General features: G+C 45.0%; 1 protein-coding gene across 1 annotated transcript in view; it reads right to left on the minus strand.

The window, feature by feature from the left end:
- Positions 1 to 1,218: 1,218 nt before the first annotated feature.
- BAZ1A (bromodomain adjacent to zinc finger domain 1A) overlaps positions 1,219 to 16,756 on the minus strand; it is a 55,347-nt gene continuing 39,809 nt past the window's right edge. The window contains exons 18-27 of the mRNA XM_073638962.1: positions 15,880 to 16,040; positions 15,232 to 15,371; positions 14,214 to 14,362; positions 6,537 to 6,629; positions 6,201 to 6,448; positions 4,764 to 4,957; positions 3,852 to 4,348; positions 2,838 to 2,983; positions 2,655 to 2,742; positions 1,219 to 2,066 (exon numbers count right to left, since the gene is read on the minus strand). Of these exons, the coding sequence (XP_073495063.1) occupies positions 1,876 to 2,066; positions 2,655 to 2,742; positions 2,838 to 2,983; positions 3,852 to 4,348; positions 4,764 to 4,957; positions 6,201 to 6,448; positions 6,537 to 6,629; positions 14,214 to 14,362; positions 15,232 to 15,371; positions 15,880 to 16,040 (1,907 nt within the window). The 3' untranslated portion in view covers positions 1,219 to 1,875. The remainder of the gene's footprint in view (positions 2,067 to 2,654; positions 2,743 to 2,837; positions 2,984 to 3,851; positions 4,349 to 4,763; positions 4,958 to 6,200; positions 6,449 to 6,536; positions 6,630 to 14,213; positions 14,363 to 15,231; positions 15,372 to 15,879; positions 16,041 to 16,756) is intronic.

The following is a 16,756-nucleotide window of genomic DNA, read 5'->3' on the forward strand; positions in this document are numbered from 1 at the left end:
CAACAGCGACCTCAGTAGTGATCTCGCTATGTTTGACACTTAGCAGCGACCAGGCCCCTGCTGGGAGATGGCTGGTCGTGTTGGAAAGGTCTGGACATTTCTTTGATCGTTGAGGTCCCGCTGGGTAGCATGTATCGGTGTGTTTGACACCTTACCAACGACCTTGTTAACGACTCAGACACAGAAACACATAGGTGTGCATCGTTATGCAGATCGTTACGGGTCACCGCATCGTTGCTGCGTCGTTGGGAAGATCTGACTGTTTGACATCTCACCAGCAACCACATAGCGACGCAGCAACGATCCCTGACAGGTCGTATCGTTGTCGGGATCACTGTAGCGTCGCTTAGTGTGACGGGGCCTTAAGACTGGCATGCACAACACCAGTCTTAATGAAAGCAGGACCATTGTTCTCGGTAGCACATTGCCCAGTGTAAATAAGAGATGTGCTGCCGATAACATGATATGTATGAGGACAGAATGATCCATTAGTGATCGTTCTTTAAATCTGCAGCATGTCCATTCTTTCAGCCGTTTTCACAGTTTTTAATGAATGGGGGGAAAAAAATGCAGAAAAAAAACAATCAAAAACGCATGTATTTTATGCAGTGTTTTTCCTGCCAACACATCAGTATTTATATTGAACGTGTGCACATACCTTCCTTTAACTGCATCAGGTTTGTGGTCACCATGAGTACTATGATCACCAAGACCTACCGTAATTAAAGCTCTCATGCTGTAAAATCCTCAGAAAAAAACCCACAAACTAAACTGCACGTGTTTTCAGAACAGTCTAGCCATCCAAGACTTCCTTTTTCATACTTTACAGTGTTCAAAGCATTTTCAACTCTTTAGAGGCCATAAATTGGGGATATGAGTGGTTCTGTGTGCTCATCTGATCCTGGGAAAGGGGCACTAGTTTGGTCCATAAAATGCACCAGGCTAGTTAGTGCAGTGTGAGATTAACAGTGTGTGAAAAATCTCCGGTGTGCAGAGACATCCCCATTATTATTGGATCAGTGTGCACAAGAACTGAAGCTACGTCTGTCTGACCCTGGCGTAAAGCCTCATGCACACTGGTGTATTACAGTTTTATACAAAGCCATAAGAGGATTGCTATAGAAGCAGGTCTCCACTATGCTTTTGTTTTGGGGTTACAACCAGTGCACCACATAGGTTACATAAAAGTGATATTATCTTAAAAAAACACATTAGAAAGGTGGAAAACAACAAACATTTATTGCTTTTAAAACACAGGCATCTGCATATGAAGATCTCACTGTGCTGGTAACCTGCCACAGCCCTCAGTTAGGTTGGTCACACGGGGAGAAGGGTAGACACAGATTTTTTTTTTTTTTAATATGGAAAAGTTTGTCATAACAAACAGTTTAACGTCAAATACAAAAAGATTCATAAATACAAAACAAAATTTTCAATGCTAAATAAATAGCTAAGATTTTCAAAATACTCTTAAGTGTGTATGGGCCATCCCGCAAAAAATATACCCCAGTCTATTCAACTTAAGTAGTGTTCAGGTAGAAAATCTATAGTCACTCTCTTCCTCTCCTGGATATAAACAGTATGTTATAACAAGAAAATACAAAATACCTACATCAACCAATTATAAAAAGTCATGGCAATTAGGACAGTACACTGTAACTCCGATATACATATATACTTTTATAAACATACATGTATGTGGCTTGGACCCTATTGAGCAGTTGGCGCATTTGCCCTGAGTGCTGAAAGGTGGGGAGGAATCAGTGCCGGCTCGCGATCTGGCGACCAAGTGTACCACTTGGCAAATGAGTTCAGCAGGACAACAGAACTATTAACAAAACCTTAATGTCTCCGATAGAACGTGTCTCACAACACTCAGATGCGGGACTTTTTAACAGGGGGAGCAGTTGCATTTGGAGCGCTGCTGTTGAACTCCAAGCCCAATTTCTGAGCTTCACTCATGAAGAAAGATTGTAGCCGGACTCCTGCCTTAGCTTCATTGCTGTCAACATTGTTATACTCAAAGCAATTGGAGAACATCAATTCAATGTCGGCTACAAAATCAGCTGCAAGTGAGAGAAAAACAAAGGTTAGAAAGCTTAATATAAAGCAATGGAAAAAAAATATCTAAAGGAGGGTTTTACAGTTGAAAGAAGAAGATTTTGCAAAGTAATATTAGAAATGAATGTTTCCTGTGATCAGTGGGAATCTGACCATCAGGACCTCCAACTATTAGAGTAAGGGGCAGCTGACTTCACCAGAAGTGAAGTCTTGGGTAAAACTGTATGGTAAAATAAAGTGGCCAACCCCTTTAATACATTCCAAATGTGTTGTGAATTATGACTTTGAGCAAGTTATTCGTTAAAACATTTCCTCCTTTGCCAAGTGCATGCCTTCTACCGACTGAACAGCACTGCCATTGTCAACACGGCTGTTTAAGGGGATGTCCTGGCTTATGATATGGATGGTCCATCAGCCTCCACACTGCACATTCACTTTCCCATGTGCAGAGACAGGTCTGGCCACGTGCCCCTCCATCAGTGGCCATGTGGAGAATGGGAGCAATAAGAGGCAAGAATAAAGGGTAATGACACTGGGAATATCTGGGCCTAATCAGGAGGACAACAAACTGGAGCATAATTCTCATAACTTACATGCAGACTTATATTCACATTTGTTCACTTTCTCCCGTATTATATTTAAGGCAATGGGTTTCTTGATGATATCAAAGTAGTCTGGAACCTATGAAGATAATACATAATGGCTAAATACACTGACTGCATGGAGACTACAGGCAGCAAATATATAATATTCATGCAACTTAAATATTACAATACCTGGATCTTAGACACCAGTCTCATGAAAGGCCAGCTGTCATCGTGCCTCACCAGCTCCACCACCAGCTGCTCACAAGCAGATAGCTCGTGTACACCCTGGTGTCTCCCAGAACTCCTCCTGTTTCCATGATCCCCTGAGGACATTTCTGTAGGAATAAACAGGTACAAATAACAGTAAAGGTGAAGATGTAACAGTCAATCTAGGAAAGGGAATCAGATACGAGATATAATTACAAAAATCAGATTGAACAGAATTCATTGAAAGTAAGAGCAAATACAATTTTTTTCTAATTAATTTCTGTAGAAAAAAAAACAAACAAAAAAACCCCCTACAAATGAAAGTGTGCAGGTTTCCATCACTCCTTCAGTTCAATAAACACCAAATACAGTCGACAACCTCTTCACTAATTTCAAGGAGTTGCAGTAAAAGTTCATAAAAATGGTGCTGTAGTTGAAAACACTTAATATAATACCATTTCCATGACAATTTTACTTTACTAGCACATTAATGGAGTTAGCCAAACATTACATTTCACATCCACTGTCACATATTGGAAAAATATGAATAAATTGTAATTTTCAAGCCGTGTAGGCTATTTCCCTAGGTAACAGCGCTTTCCCTGTGTAGAGAGTGGTGACTGATCACAGCTCCCAAAGCAGCTGCAGGGAGAATATAACATCATTCTCCCTGCAGCCCATCACCATGTTAGACTGCCGAATAGGTTTTAAATGGTATTTATGTATGCACACTTAATAGCTGCCATTCATTAGGAGCAAATATCAGATAAGGGTTAAATACATTTGGAAAACTAGGTTTTAACACCCCATCACTTTCCGAGTTTTTCTCAAAATTGATAGGCCCTCTATTCAGATTGTGAGAAAGCTTGGGGAAAATCTTCAGGCGTTTTCCTATCAAGTAACATGACTGAGCTATTAGGATTGGCCACTACATATTTGGCAAAAAAGTCCAGAGTAGAAATGTTAGATAAGAAAGGTAAATGTTAGCAAACTTACCAGCTGCTAAAAGTCTCTTGCCTCTTCCTTTTGCTTCGACATGGGCAGGTGGTGAATTCTGCGATTGCGCTTTTCTTCCTTTCGGGGTCGGCTCAACATTATCGAGGGTAAATGGACGGAAGGCAAACGGGCTTCCTACAGGAGTGCTGTCAACAGATTTCATTTTACCTCTGCCTCGGCCCCTGCCCCGACCCCTGCCTTCTGCATGAACTGAAACCAGCTCTAAAAGAGAAGCATCATGCGCTTCTACATTTTCTTGTGGACTCTGAATGGATAAATGGGAACAGAGTTTTTTTTCTAATGGGGGGGCAGAATGGGCCTTTTTCCCTCTACCTCTTCCTTTCGGAGACTGCAAACTGTTTTTGGGTGTGACTGGTTGACTTTTCGGAGTATTCCCAGACTCTTTCTTTGTTCCCTTTTTGGGTCCTGGTTTTCTACCAGGTTTTCCTTTAGTCTTTAAGGGCAATTTTAATTTGGCTTTCCCCTTCTTTGTAGCGCTGAAAGAAAAAATAAATATACAGTAAAACTAAAATGCATGCAGAGAAAAAGCTAGAATTAAATCCATGCATTTTTTTCCTGGTGCTTACATTTTAACATGTCAAAAAGAGTTCACCAATACCAGATGTGAAACACAAAGGAGACATTTATTATGGGACTTGCAATGTAATTTTTACGCTGATCTTGTCACTATTGCTGCAAAAGTTTTTTCAGAACCTCTCCAAAGTCTTTTTTTTATTATTCTTTATCTACTATTGTATTGTAGAGCTCTTTGGATATTTTTGGGGTCACTGTCAAAAATAAGATCTATTTTCTCACCATTCTGTGCAGTTATACCGTTAGTATGATACAATGGGCCACATGTATTAAAATGGTCTGTCACACAAGAATACATCAAGTTTGTTTCTATCTGACCTCTCTTCTTCTGACATGGCAAACTCCTCATAGTCTTCATCTTCCAACTGCTCCGTCACATCATCATCTTCTAGCAAATCTTCCTCCTCTTCTTCTTCTTCATCACTATCCACTGAAGGCCTCTTACAGTTCGGTCTACGGGTCCTTTGTCTAGGTTTACACTCTGGGCAGAACCAGTCTCCTTCAGGAATAAACTGAACAGGAATCAAAATAAACTTATGTTTCAAGGAGATTTTAAAGAGTAAACAAAAAAAAATAATACATATATATAAATGTGTGTGTGTGTGTACACACACTTATTTTTTTAATAGCCAAAAATGTAAATTTATAAGTATTGTAATAGGGTTAATTACCCCATTTTGCTCCATCCTGCAGAAAACAGATGCTTAACTGTGCTGTAACAACTGCTGAGAAGCATGTACCATATCTTGTGTACGGATCTTCCAACTTTGATTGGGGGCAGAGTGTGCACGCTCAGCCTCATAGCAGCCACGTTAGAGGATCGCGTGAGCGGTAATTATAATGATGCTAAGCTAGGGAGCGCTGTGCAGTAGGAAAAGCTCTCGGCCAAGGAGACCTGCAGTCTGTGGACCTGGGTACAGGCGAGTGAAGTACACTCTGCTTTCCATATAGCAGCCATAGTGAGAGGAGAGCAGGAGTGATATGATGTCTGTACAGCATCATTACAATCACAGTGAGTGCTGTTCAGTCTCATTTGCTTTCCTCTCACTCTGCCCGCTATATAAAAGAAAAAAGCAGAGCACACTAAGGACTCAAGCCTTGCACCTGTCTCCATGTGCCTGTGACAGGGGTCTGTAGACTGGTGGTCTGTTATGCCAAGAGCAAATCATGTCAATCGCGCACATAGACCCATGCTTGCAAGAGGAGGCACATGATTAGTCCAGGGTAACCAATGTCCTGCTGAACTAGACATTTCCATAATGCAAACACAGAATAAAACCAGATTTTAAAAATTCTATAGATGCCACAATCTTGTTAAAATGCAGAAATAGGGAGGCGTAATAAGGTGGCGTAGACATGGTGGCAGTCTAGTGGGGTTTGGCCAGCTGACTCTTTCCATTTAAATTATATGAAGTATGCCTTATTTATATGCCATTTTGAAAACTCGGTTGAGGTGGATTCTATAAATTGTTACTGAAAGCAGCAATCTGATCAAACTCCAAATTTGCAAATACATTTCATTATTTGAATTGCATTGGCTTCAAGCAAAAGATGTCCAACAACTACCAGGAAACTCAATTCTCTAGGATTGCCCCTTCACCTGCTCAGCAAATATTAGCCCAGAGGTATAGGGTCAAGTTTGCAGATTTAAATAAAGGAGTAAAAGGGTTCAATAAAAACATCGTGGCAGTCTGGCGGGCCTGGGGAAGCGGACAGGTTCCCTTTAATTAAATTTAATATGATGGCTCAAATTACCTTCAGCTTAGGCCTCACACAGTAGATGTGGTGCCCTCTCTCACACCCGTCACACAGGATCATGCTCTCATTATCTCCTTTCTTGCGACAAACTTTGCACCTGGCGTTACGAATAGATCGAGACCACAAAATACTGCGTTCCAGTGTTGACAAGTGGAGGAAGATTTGAGACAAGCTGCCAGATGCTATTAAAGATTCTCGCCAGCGGTCCAGCAAGGTTCTCTGAACACGGCCATTGTCGCTACCATCTACAATGAAACAGGACAAATCACAATTATTGTTTCTGTGTTTTAATAAGTCTCCAGTGAGAAGATAGAATCTATTAATGTTACTCACCATCTCTTTCACCAATTTGATCTTCATCTTTCTTATTTTTGTCGGCTTTCTTTTTATCAAACTTAGAGTTCTTCTTACCGTCTTCTGCATCACCTGTACAATGGATGACCACATATTACTCCAGGTAAGATCTACCCATCTACTTTTAATTAGCGCTGCTGTACTATGGCAATCTTACTGCACAGATAACACTTCATTAAAGTGGTTGTCCAGGACTCAACAATTGGTGACCTCTCTATAGGAATGTGATTGCTGTTATTTTGCACATAACAGTGTTTAAAACAACTGAGAAAAAGCTCAATCTTCATAATTGCATTAATTTTTATATACACAAAGGCACTGGGAGCTGCACAATCAATTTCACATGAAAATATGAATTTTTCAATTTTTAAACTGAAAGTGAAAAGGGAATAATCAGCTGCTCAAAAAAAATAGTTGAGTCTGCATTTTCATTTACAAATGTTTACAGTATAAACTGAAGTGTGTTCATAGACTTAGCTTTTCTGTTAATCACTGAATATTTAGTTGTGTAACCTTTATTTTTGATAACTGCTTTACATCTGTGCAGCATGGAGTCACCCGTGAATAGATATTCCAGTCCAAGCTGACTGGACGACATTACACAGTTCTTTCTCCATCGCTTCATTGGGGGACACAGGTAACCATGGGTGTATGCTACCCTCACTAGGAAAAAAAAAAATGTAGCTCCTCCTCAGCAGTCTACGCCCACCAACAATTAGGAAGCTAATCAGTTTTCACTTAAGGCCCCGTCACACATAACGAGATCGCTAGCGAGATCGCTGATGAGTCACGGTTTGGTGACGCAATAGCGATCTCGCTAGCGATCTCGTTATGTCTGACAGGTAGCAACGATCAGGCCCCTGCTGTGAGATCGCTGATCGTTACAAAGCTTCCTGGACCATTCCTGGGTCGTTGCGCTCCCGCTGGGCAGTGTGCATCGCTGTATTTGACACCTTGTCAACGACCTCGCTAGCGATTCAGAACTGAGACACATTGAGGTGCATAAATTGGACTTTTCTGCGTTCATCGTCCCTGATTGGTGGTCGCTACTGCGTCCTTGTTTTTTCAGATCCCACCAGCGTTCTCCGGCTGTGACTCCACTTTGAACAAATCAGACATCTTTAGCGAAGTAGGTATTGTTTGGGGTCTCAAATAAGTTTCCATTTTTAATTCATTTATAGGACATCTACCAATTATCTGCTATCATTGCTCTTCAGGGAGGGAGGGAGGGCTTGGCTTCTATCTGTATATATCTGTATATATATGCTTTTGCATGGGCAGATATTTTAGGGGTCTCGTGCACACACACCCACACAGCACGTTTTCTGACACGCTGTCGTGGCCAACCGCTTCAGAGTTTTTCATACGCCAATTAACATGAAGCTTAAATCAATAGACTCTGTTCTTTTGGCCTGTTGCACGCTTCAAAACTTTCTTTGTCGACGTGATGCAATTACGTACTGTCCGCCTGGCTTTGTGGACTCTGTGGACCGAGCCAATGGGGAAGTGGAGCTCGGTGAATAGCGTGCAAACGATCCTGCAATTGCAGGCCTTCAACCAGTGGGACATGGCAGAAACACCCATGATGCGAAGACCTGCCGCGACAACTGCTGCCAGTATTTTAACGGTCCTGGTGCCCCGTCACACATAACGAGATCGCTAACGAGATCGCTATTGAAGCCAAGCCCTCCCTCCCTGAAGAGCAATTGACGCGCCCCTGGGCCTGCTGCATCGCGCGCACGGGGGAGCTTACCCGGATCCGGATCAGATGGGGGTAGTAGTCTCGTGGCGGTGACCCGGTCCGTGCCCAGGGAGTCAAACTGAGTGGCTGGCAGTCTTGGTAGTTGTTGTTTCTGTGATCGACTACGCCACCCGTTGAGTGCGGCTTTGAAGCCGCCGCTGCAGAACAGTCCACTGAGGCCAGGTGTATAAGGATGTGCAGCGTGGTGGTATAACCCCCAACGGGAGGGGTATGGCCTCAGGGCAGCGCGGATAGATGATGGGGGTGATGGTGGTACACGAGCGCAACAAAGACAACTCGGAGTCTTGGTGGTGCAGTTCAGGGTCTTTACTCACGGTTACTCGGTTACTGCTCCAGGCCACCGCTGCAGAGGTGGCCGCCTGTGTCGCGCTGTGCTCACCAGGCGAGGGGCTCGGTCAACTCCCAGGTCTTTCCGGAGTGCTTTGCAGGACCCCCTTTATGTCCCCTGTTTCTGGTCTTCAACCCCACTAGTGACCACGCTTATGTCCAGCTGCCTCGGACCTTCTTGGTGGGCAAACGTTGGCCTGCGTTTCCCAGGTCCTATGTGGTGCCTTTCTAGCGGGTGTGGTGAGGGGCTGCTCCACATGTAATGTCGCAGCCTCCGGTTCTTAGTTGAGGGTAGTTTCTCTCCTCCACTAATTTGGGATCCGGTTCCCATCTTCTTGACCTGACCCCCCTACTCAGGTAGCGGCGGGCGTATGGTGGCTTCCAGCCAGTCCACACCCCTGGGGTCCCCTCTTTCCTTTCTGGAGCCCAGTCTGCTCCTCTTCCTCCTCCAGGCTCAGGCCTCCTGACAGGGCCTGCCTGTGGAGCAGAGCCCATAAAGCAGCTCTGCTCCCTGTCTTCTCCTCTCTCAACTCTCTTTCTTTCTAAGATGGTGCCTCCCTTTATACTCCTGTACAGAGTGCACCCAGGATCTACTTCCCCCACGCACACACTACCGGGTTCCCTTCTCTAGGTGTTCCCTCCCCCCACTCCAGCCAGGGACATGCTCACTCGTGCCTGCATAACTAATGGGAGCACCGTCGAGCTGTCCCCCGGAAATGTGGTGTAGTGCATGTGGGTGTTAGGGTCCTGAGCCACACTCTATCCTTACCTGGAAGTGAGATATCGCACATCTGGGTGAGATGCAATACCTCTGTAGCAACCGAACCCTCGGGGTGCTACACAATGATAGCAGATAATTGGTAGATGTCCTATAAATAAATTAAAAATGGAAACTTATTTGAGACCCCAAACAATACCTACTTTGCTAAAGATGTCTGATTTGTTCAAAGTGGAGTCACAGCCGGAGAACGCTGGTGGGATCTGAAAAAACAAGGACGCAGTAGCGACCACCAATCAGGGACGATGAACGCAGAAAAGTCCAATTTATGCACCTCAATGTGTCTCAGTTCTGAATCGCTAGTGAGGTCGTTGACAAGGTGTCAAATACAGCGATGCACACTGCCCAGCGGGAGCGCAACGACCCAGGAATGGTCCAGGAAGCTTTGTAACGATCAGCGATCTCACAGCAGGGGCCTGATCGTTGCTACCTGTCAGACATAACGAGATAGCTAGCGAGATCGCTATTGCGTCACCAAACCGTGACTCATCAGCGATCTCGCTAGCGATCTCGTTATGTGTGACGGGGCCTTTAGTGTCAGTAGGAGGCAGACACAGGTCTGCACTCAAGCCCCTTTCTACGTTTGGTTCCCTTGTTGTGTGTTAGTAATCATCTACCTTTGTTTTTCAGATTCTTCTCATCAGGGCAACAGAATGTAACTGCTCACTCTGTCTTCCCACCTAAGAGATAGAGAGAACAGAGTGGTCTGATCCACATCATACCCTCTGATCTGCGAGGCAGGATTGCTACCATGTCTCGTTCCTCTTTTCCAGAGACAGCCCCGCGGTCGGACACCCCCCCCCCCTCCTCTCTGAGTCAGACTCTGATCTACTGTAGACCCGGACCAGAATTCCAACCTACAGAACATGGACAGCCTAATATCAGCTGTCAGAACAAGAGTCAAGAAGGAAGAGCCTCTCCCCACAGAGCCCTCTGTCACCTTCAAGAAGAACAAACACCCCCCGCAGGTGTTGTCCAACCACAATGAATTTGATGGTGTGTTTGCAGAATGGGAACACCCAAAAAAACATTTCCAGAGCAGGAAAGGTTAGATCATCGCCCTGATCTCCTTAATAAATGGCCAGAGTCCCCTGTTGTGAACTCACCGGTCTCCCGGCTGTCCAGCAGCACCATCCTCTCGCTCCCGGACGGTGCCTCCTTGAAGGATCCAACAGACAGGCACGTTGAATCTCAAGCCAAGTCAGTTTTCAAGGCCACAGGCTCATCCTTTTGCCTCAACGAGGGTTGCCAAGGCGGTCTTCTGCCTGGTCACAGCCCCTGTATCAGGGCATACTATCTAAGGCCCCATCTGACAAGTTAGCGGGCCTGGCAGACCAAATCGCCTACACAAGAAAGTATCCGCTTTCCGTGTTCTTAGATGCCGATGCTTTCTCGGCTATATCAGCCAGCAACGTCATCGCCATCCGCAGAATACTGTGATCCAAGGCCTGGAACGCAGACGTGGCTTTCAAGAAGTCTCATCAGTCTTCCTTTCCAGGGGTCTCTTCAGAACCAAATAAACTCTGATGCCACTGGCGGTAAGAGTACCCCTCTCTTCCCCAACCAAAGCCTAAGCGTCCTCCCATCCCCAGGAGACTAGTTTTTCAGTTCCGTACCTTTCGGCATTTTGCATATTCTGGGCACTCTGTTAGACGGGAACAGTCCGCAGTTCATCAGGAAAGGAGAAGGCCGTCCTTCAAGCAGGCCCCCTCCTGGTGCCAAATCAGCACGCTTCAGATCTAACAGATTTTCATCTGCATGATGGACTGTCCCCACTTGGGAATCCTCTCAAGGTGGGTTGCAGTCTTATTTCCCTCTCGGGACGAGTGGCTCTTGTTGATGCCTGGGTCAGGGAGAGAATTTTCTTCCCTCCACCGCTATCTCTTCTTCGACTCCCTTTTTTTCAGGCCATCTCTACACGGCTTCAAACAGGTGTCATTGTTCCTGTTCAAGAGCACTTCTCAGGTTTTTATTAAAACTTTTTTGTGGTGCCAAAGAAAAAGGGGGCAGTTTGTCCCATCCTGGACCTTTAGCTCCTGAACAAGCGGGTCCAGATCCGTCACTTTAGAGTGGAGTCCGTCCGTTCGATGATGGCTTTCATGGAACCCAAGGAATTCCTTTGCTCAGTGGACATCCAATATGCCCATATTCACACCTCATCAGATTCCTCCAATTCGCAGTTCAGGGTTCCCACTGCCAATTCATAGCCCTTCCCTCTGGCTTAGCCTTGGTGCCCAGTGTCTCTAAGGTCATGGCAATTGTACACCCCAGAGGGATTCTGGTCATCCCATATCTAGACGACCTTCTGATCAAGGCTTCGTCCTACCCGGAATGCTGTGAGAGTGTCCAGATCACTCTCGATACACTTACTCACCTAGGCTGGCTCGTCATCAAGGCGAAATAGCTTCTGATCCCGGGCTCAATGCGTAGTCTTCCTCGGCATGCAGCTTGACACTGCACGCGCCAGGAGTCTACCTTCCCGAAGAAAAAGGTCGTAGCTCTGCTGCTTGGGATTCGCTCCCTCAGGTGCCCGTTGCCGCTCCCCCCCCCTCCACCTCTACCCATTATACCCAGTCTCGTCAAGAAGATTAAAGCGTACCAGTCATCCTCGCGGCCTTGGACTGGCCAAGAAGTGGTCTGGTACGCCAAGGTGGTAAACCTCCTTGCAGATGTCCTGTGGAAACTGCCAAGATTGATCAGACCTGCTCTCTTCCACCAGAAATCACGGTCTCTCAATTTAACGGCACAGCTGTTGAAGCCGCAATAAACTCCAGTCAGGTCATTTAGACCATGATCAAGGCGAGAAAACCTATATATATACCCCAAGAGCCAGGTCTCCGATCTCTCGATCCAGTTCAAAAGGAATCTGGCCTCCCGCTCCCAGGTCAAGATTTTGTTACAGGGAGTTACACATTCGGTTCCTCCATATCGTTCACCCACAGAGCAGTGGGACCTTAACCTAGTCTTGAGTGTTCTCCACAGACCTTCCTTAAAAGCCATTCGAGACATCGCCCTCATTCTTGGAAGGTTTCCTTCCTTGTCACGATCACCTCTATCAGGAGAGTCTCAGAACTGGCGGCTCTCTTGTGCAACTCTTTTCCTTGTCCTCCAACAGATTCCTTCCTTTCTTCCCAAGGTGGTGTCTTCCTTCCACCTTAACGAGGACATCGTTCTTCCATCCTTCTGCCTGTCTCCAACCCATCCTCTGGAATGGTCACTCCACAAGTTGAATTTTGTTAGGGCTCTGTGCCTATACCTGAAGAACAGCATCCGTTCTGAGTCTTTGTTCGTGATCCCTGATGGTCATCACAGCGGACTCCCCATCTCCATGGCCACTATCGCTCATTGAGTTTGCTCTGCCCTACTGGAGGCATATTGAGTCAAGGATATACCGCCCCCACCGGGAGTGAAGGCTCACTATCCGCGCTATGGGGGCCTCCTGGGCAGTCAGTCACCAGGTCTCTGCAGCACTGCTCTGCAAGGCAGCTACCTAGTCCATACCTTTTCCAAATTCTGCAGGGTGCATACAAAGGCAGGAAGGTTCTACAGGTGGCGGTTGTCCGCCATCTGACCTGATCTGGGCATATTTCCTACCCTTGGGACGGCCAATGGTTACCTGTGTCCCCCAATGAAGTGAAAGAGAAAAGAGGATTTTGGGTACTCACCGTAAAATCCCTTTCTCCGAGCCTTCATTGGGGGACACAGCTCCCACCCTGGTATCATTTACGTGCTAGGTTCGGTTACATGTTTGAATTCTTGTTGCTTCTTCTACTGCTTTCTCACTAACTGATTAGCTTCCTGCCAGTTGGTGGGCGTTCCCTGCTGAGGAGGAGCCAACTCTTTTTTGCCTAGTGTCAGCCTCCTAGCGACAGCAGCATACACCCATGGTTACCAGTGTCCCCCAATAAAGGATCTGAGAAAGGAATTTTACAATTCTCTTTTTACATTCTTAGGTTTTGTATCAAAAACTGCATTTTTGATGTCACTCCACAAATTCTCGATTGGATCGAGGTCTGGGGAGTAGATTAGCCACTTCATAACATCAATCTTGTTGGTCTGGAACCAGGATGTTCCCCTTTTTCTGGTGTGTTTTGGGATCATTGCCCTACTGAAACACCCATTTCAAGGGCAATATTTCTTCATGCTGAAGGAAACATGACCTCTTTCAGTATTTTGATTTATTCAAACTTGTCCATGGTTCCTGCTATGCAATAAATGGGTCAAACTCCATAGTATGAAAATCATCCCCAAACTGTTTCTTGCAAATAGTTTTGCTTCATGTAGGTGTCTTCTGATGGTTGCAAGACTCACAAGTAACTGAAAATCTTCTTTGATCTCCCAGGAGCTGATCACTGGATGCGATCAAAATATTGTATTGCTCCCAAAATAGTATCAATAAAAACCATCAGCTGAGGGAAGAAATAACAAGCCCTCACTCAGCACCATAAATCGAAAACAGAATACCCATAAAAAAAAATTGCGGAATTGTTAATTTTTTGCAGTTTCACTGCACTTGGAATTTGTTTCCTGAATTCTAGTACATCACATGATAAAATGAGTGGTGACATTCAAAAGTATAACTCGTCCTGCAAAAATCTATGTGTATGGAAATATAAAAAGCTTATGGCTCTTAGAAGAAGAGGAAAAAATGAAAGAGCACAAATGTAAAATCGCCCAGTCAGGAAGGGGTGTAACAGTTAGATCCTTGCAAACAAGTTAATGATTAGACTTTACCCTACAAAAGAACATGCTTCACCACCAGACACAATAACAGTCTCTGCCAGCTTACCCAGAGGAGCCTTTAGGTATTTGCGTTCCACTCCTTGCTCTATCTGCAGTAATGTTTGTGCCAGGTAATGTACAGAATTCGTTGCTGGGTGAGGAGTGCTGGTACCAGAGGATGTGCCACTTTGGCTTTTGGTTTTCAAAGTCTGGAGCCTGCAGGAAAACATAAGACTTACTATTGAATCCATACACCGCTGTGTGCGCACACGCTGGCATGAGGCCAATGCTCCTGCCTCCTGAAGTGCTTCTGAGTAGCACTTTGAGCAATTAATGGGGGTCTCAGCTGACAGCTAGGATTAAGCTGTAATGGTGCAGGACGCTCATTGATATCTGCAAGCAGATCATGTGTACCCAGTTGTACCAAGTAATTTAGAACAAGAGCGACTTTTAGCAGTGGCTGTTTTACTGTATGTACCTGCACATTGTAAAGTTTTAATTCTGTATAACAAAACTTGGACCTCTGGGTCTTGAGACCCCCACTAATTGCTCAAAGTGCTACTCTGAACCACTTCAGGAGGCAGGAGCATTGGCCTCATGCAAGAGTGTGCACACATGATCAGCTTGCAGACATCAATGAGCGTCCTGCACCATTACAGCTTAATCCTAGCTGTCAGCTTATCACCAGAGCAGCATCCACAGGAAAGGGTGAAGCATCAGGTGGGCAATAGTGTTGCACGAACGTGTTCGGATAAGGGGCTATCCAAGCACACTCGAGTCCTAACCGAGCATCTTCAGTGTGCTCGGGAGAATATGTTCGCGTCGCCGTGGCTACATGATTCACAGCTGCAAGACATGCAGGGATTGTCTGACAAACAGGCAATCCCTGCTTGTGTTGCGGCTGTCTAACAGCCATGAATCATGCAGCAGCGGCGGCGCAAACATATTTTCCGGAGCACGCTGAAGATACTCTGTTAGGACTCAAGCGTGCTCAGATAACCCCTTATCCGAACATGGTCGCAAAACACTAGTGAGCAACTCTAAGGAAGAAAGCTTTACTATTCATTTCCCTAACGGTTTCCAACCTGTCTTTGTTGCTTTGATTCATGTCATTTTCAATTTCCATGTCCTCCAGTTTCAGGTCTCCATTTTCTTTTGTTTCATTATCCATAAGGTCATACGAGCAGTTCTCAAGAGTCAACCTCCATGTCTGCCTGTCAGGTACCTGGATCAAGAGGTGAGACGGGTGGGAAAACAGGTGGATGTTACTGCAACACCAGAAGAAAATGGCCAACCCCAAACATGCTAAATTGACTTTAATATGGTCCCTGTGGGTTACAGTATTTTTATGGCAAACTGAGAATCTCGATGCCTTCACCTCCTTTAGGGCCCTTTTTTTTTTTTTTTTTTATATATATATTTTTTTTTAATACAAAACACTACACTTCTTAGGATTTTCCCCCAATGAAACGACCTGGAAAACTGGTTTAGTTTTTCCATACACTCACATGGTGCTTTACCTACCTATGAGTTCTGCTAATGAAATAGAAATCTATGATTACCTGGAGTTTGGACGGAGCAGCAACTACTTCCGATGATATATTTTATGTGAATGACATTTCAGTGTACAAACATGTCATTAATTACTACATGCAAAATAATCCACAGTTTGACTGAAAATTCTTTTAATAAAGAAAACAAAATGTTTTCCAAGCATTTGTCTTAAAACATACCTTAAGAGAGCCAAGTGTGCCCTGGTAAATCCGGTCTTCGATGTCTAGGAGGAGCTCACACAGTCTGAATTTGAGCTGCCTTTTTGGAGGGATCTGTGCAGAATCTTGTACTTTGCTCAGTCTCCCCCTGCCAGGTTTAATATCTGTTGCGGGTGGATTGTCTACAAAAGATAATAAACTACTTACCAAAGCTATCTACCATATAACTGCATTGTTATAGAATACATCAGATAACTATTGTATAGTAAAACGTTATATATATAATACAATTTATATTAGAAAATTTGCAGAACTTGAAAATGGCTCAGCTCTCTGGGTGCGTTAGAAAATCTAGTGCTTTATTTCATTCCATTAAAATAATAGCAAGTGCTGGAGAAGCCTCCACATCAGTGCGAGTACGTCGCCTCCTGTTCTAGGTGCAGAAGTGGAGCAAGGAGTCTGAATGGAGCAGTGTTCGGGCATGTGCAGAGGTGCTCCATCCAGTCTATGGGACTGACAGTTCACCGCTTTACACAAACCTTTCTTAGGGTATGTGCACACGATGCAGAAATGCTCAGGATTTTTTCCTGAGCGTTTCTGCATCTCTCTGGCAGGAAAAAACGCATGCGGATTGTACGTGCGGTTTCCTGCCAGGGACATGCGGAAATGAAGCGGTCTTCACTTTCATTTCCGCATGCGGGTTGACAAGCGCTTCCCAAGCGATTTTAGCATCACTTGGAAAGTGCTTGTCAACTTCACACTATATAAATCCATGCAACCGGCATGGATTTATATAGTGTGTGAATGTCAAAAAATAAATATATACTTTACCCTCTGATGGCCCCCGGTGTCCGGCTTCGCTCGGTCCCGGCTGCCGGCAGTGAAGACTTTAGGACCT

This window comes from Phyllobates terribilis, unplaced genomic scaffold, assembly GCF_046119375.1.
Source record: "Phyllobates terribilis strain yellow unplaced genomic scaffold, ASM4611937v1 Scaffold_7__3_contigs__length_470593459, whole genome shotgun sequence".
NCBI lineage: Eukaryota > Metazoa > Chordata > Amphibia > Anura > Dendrobatidae > Phyllobates > Phyllobates terribilis.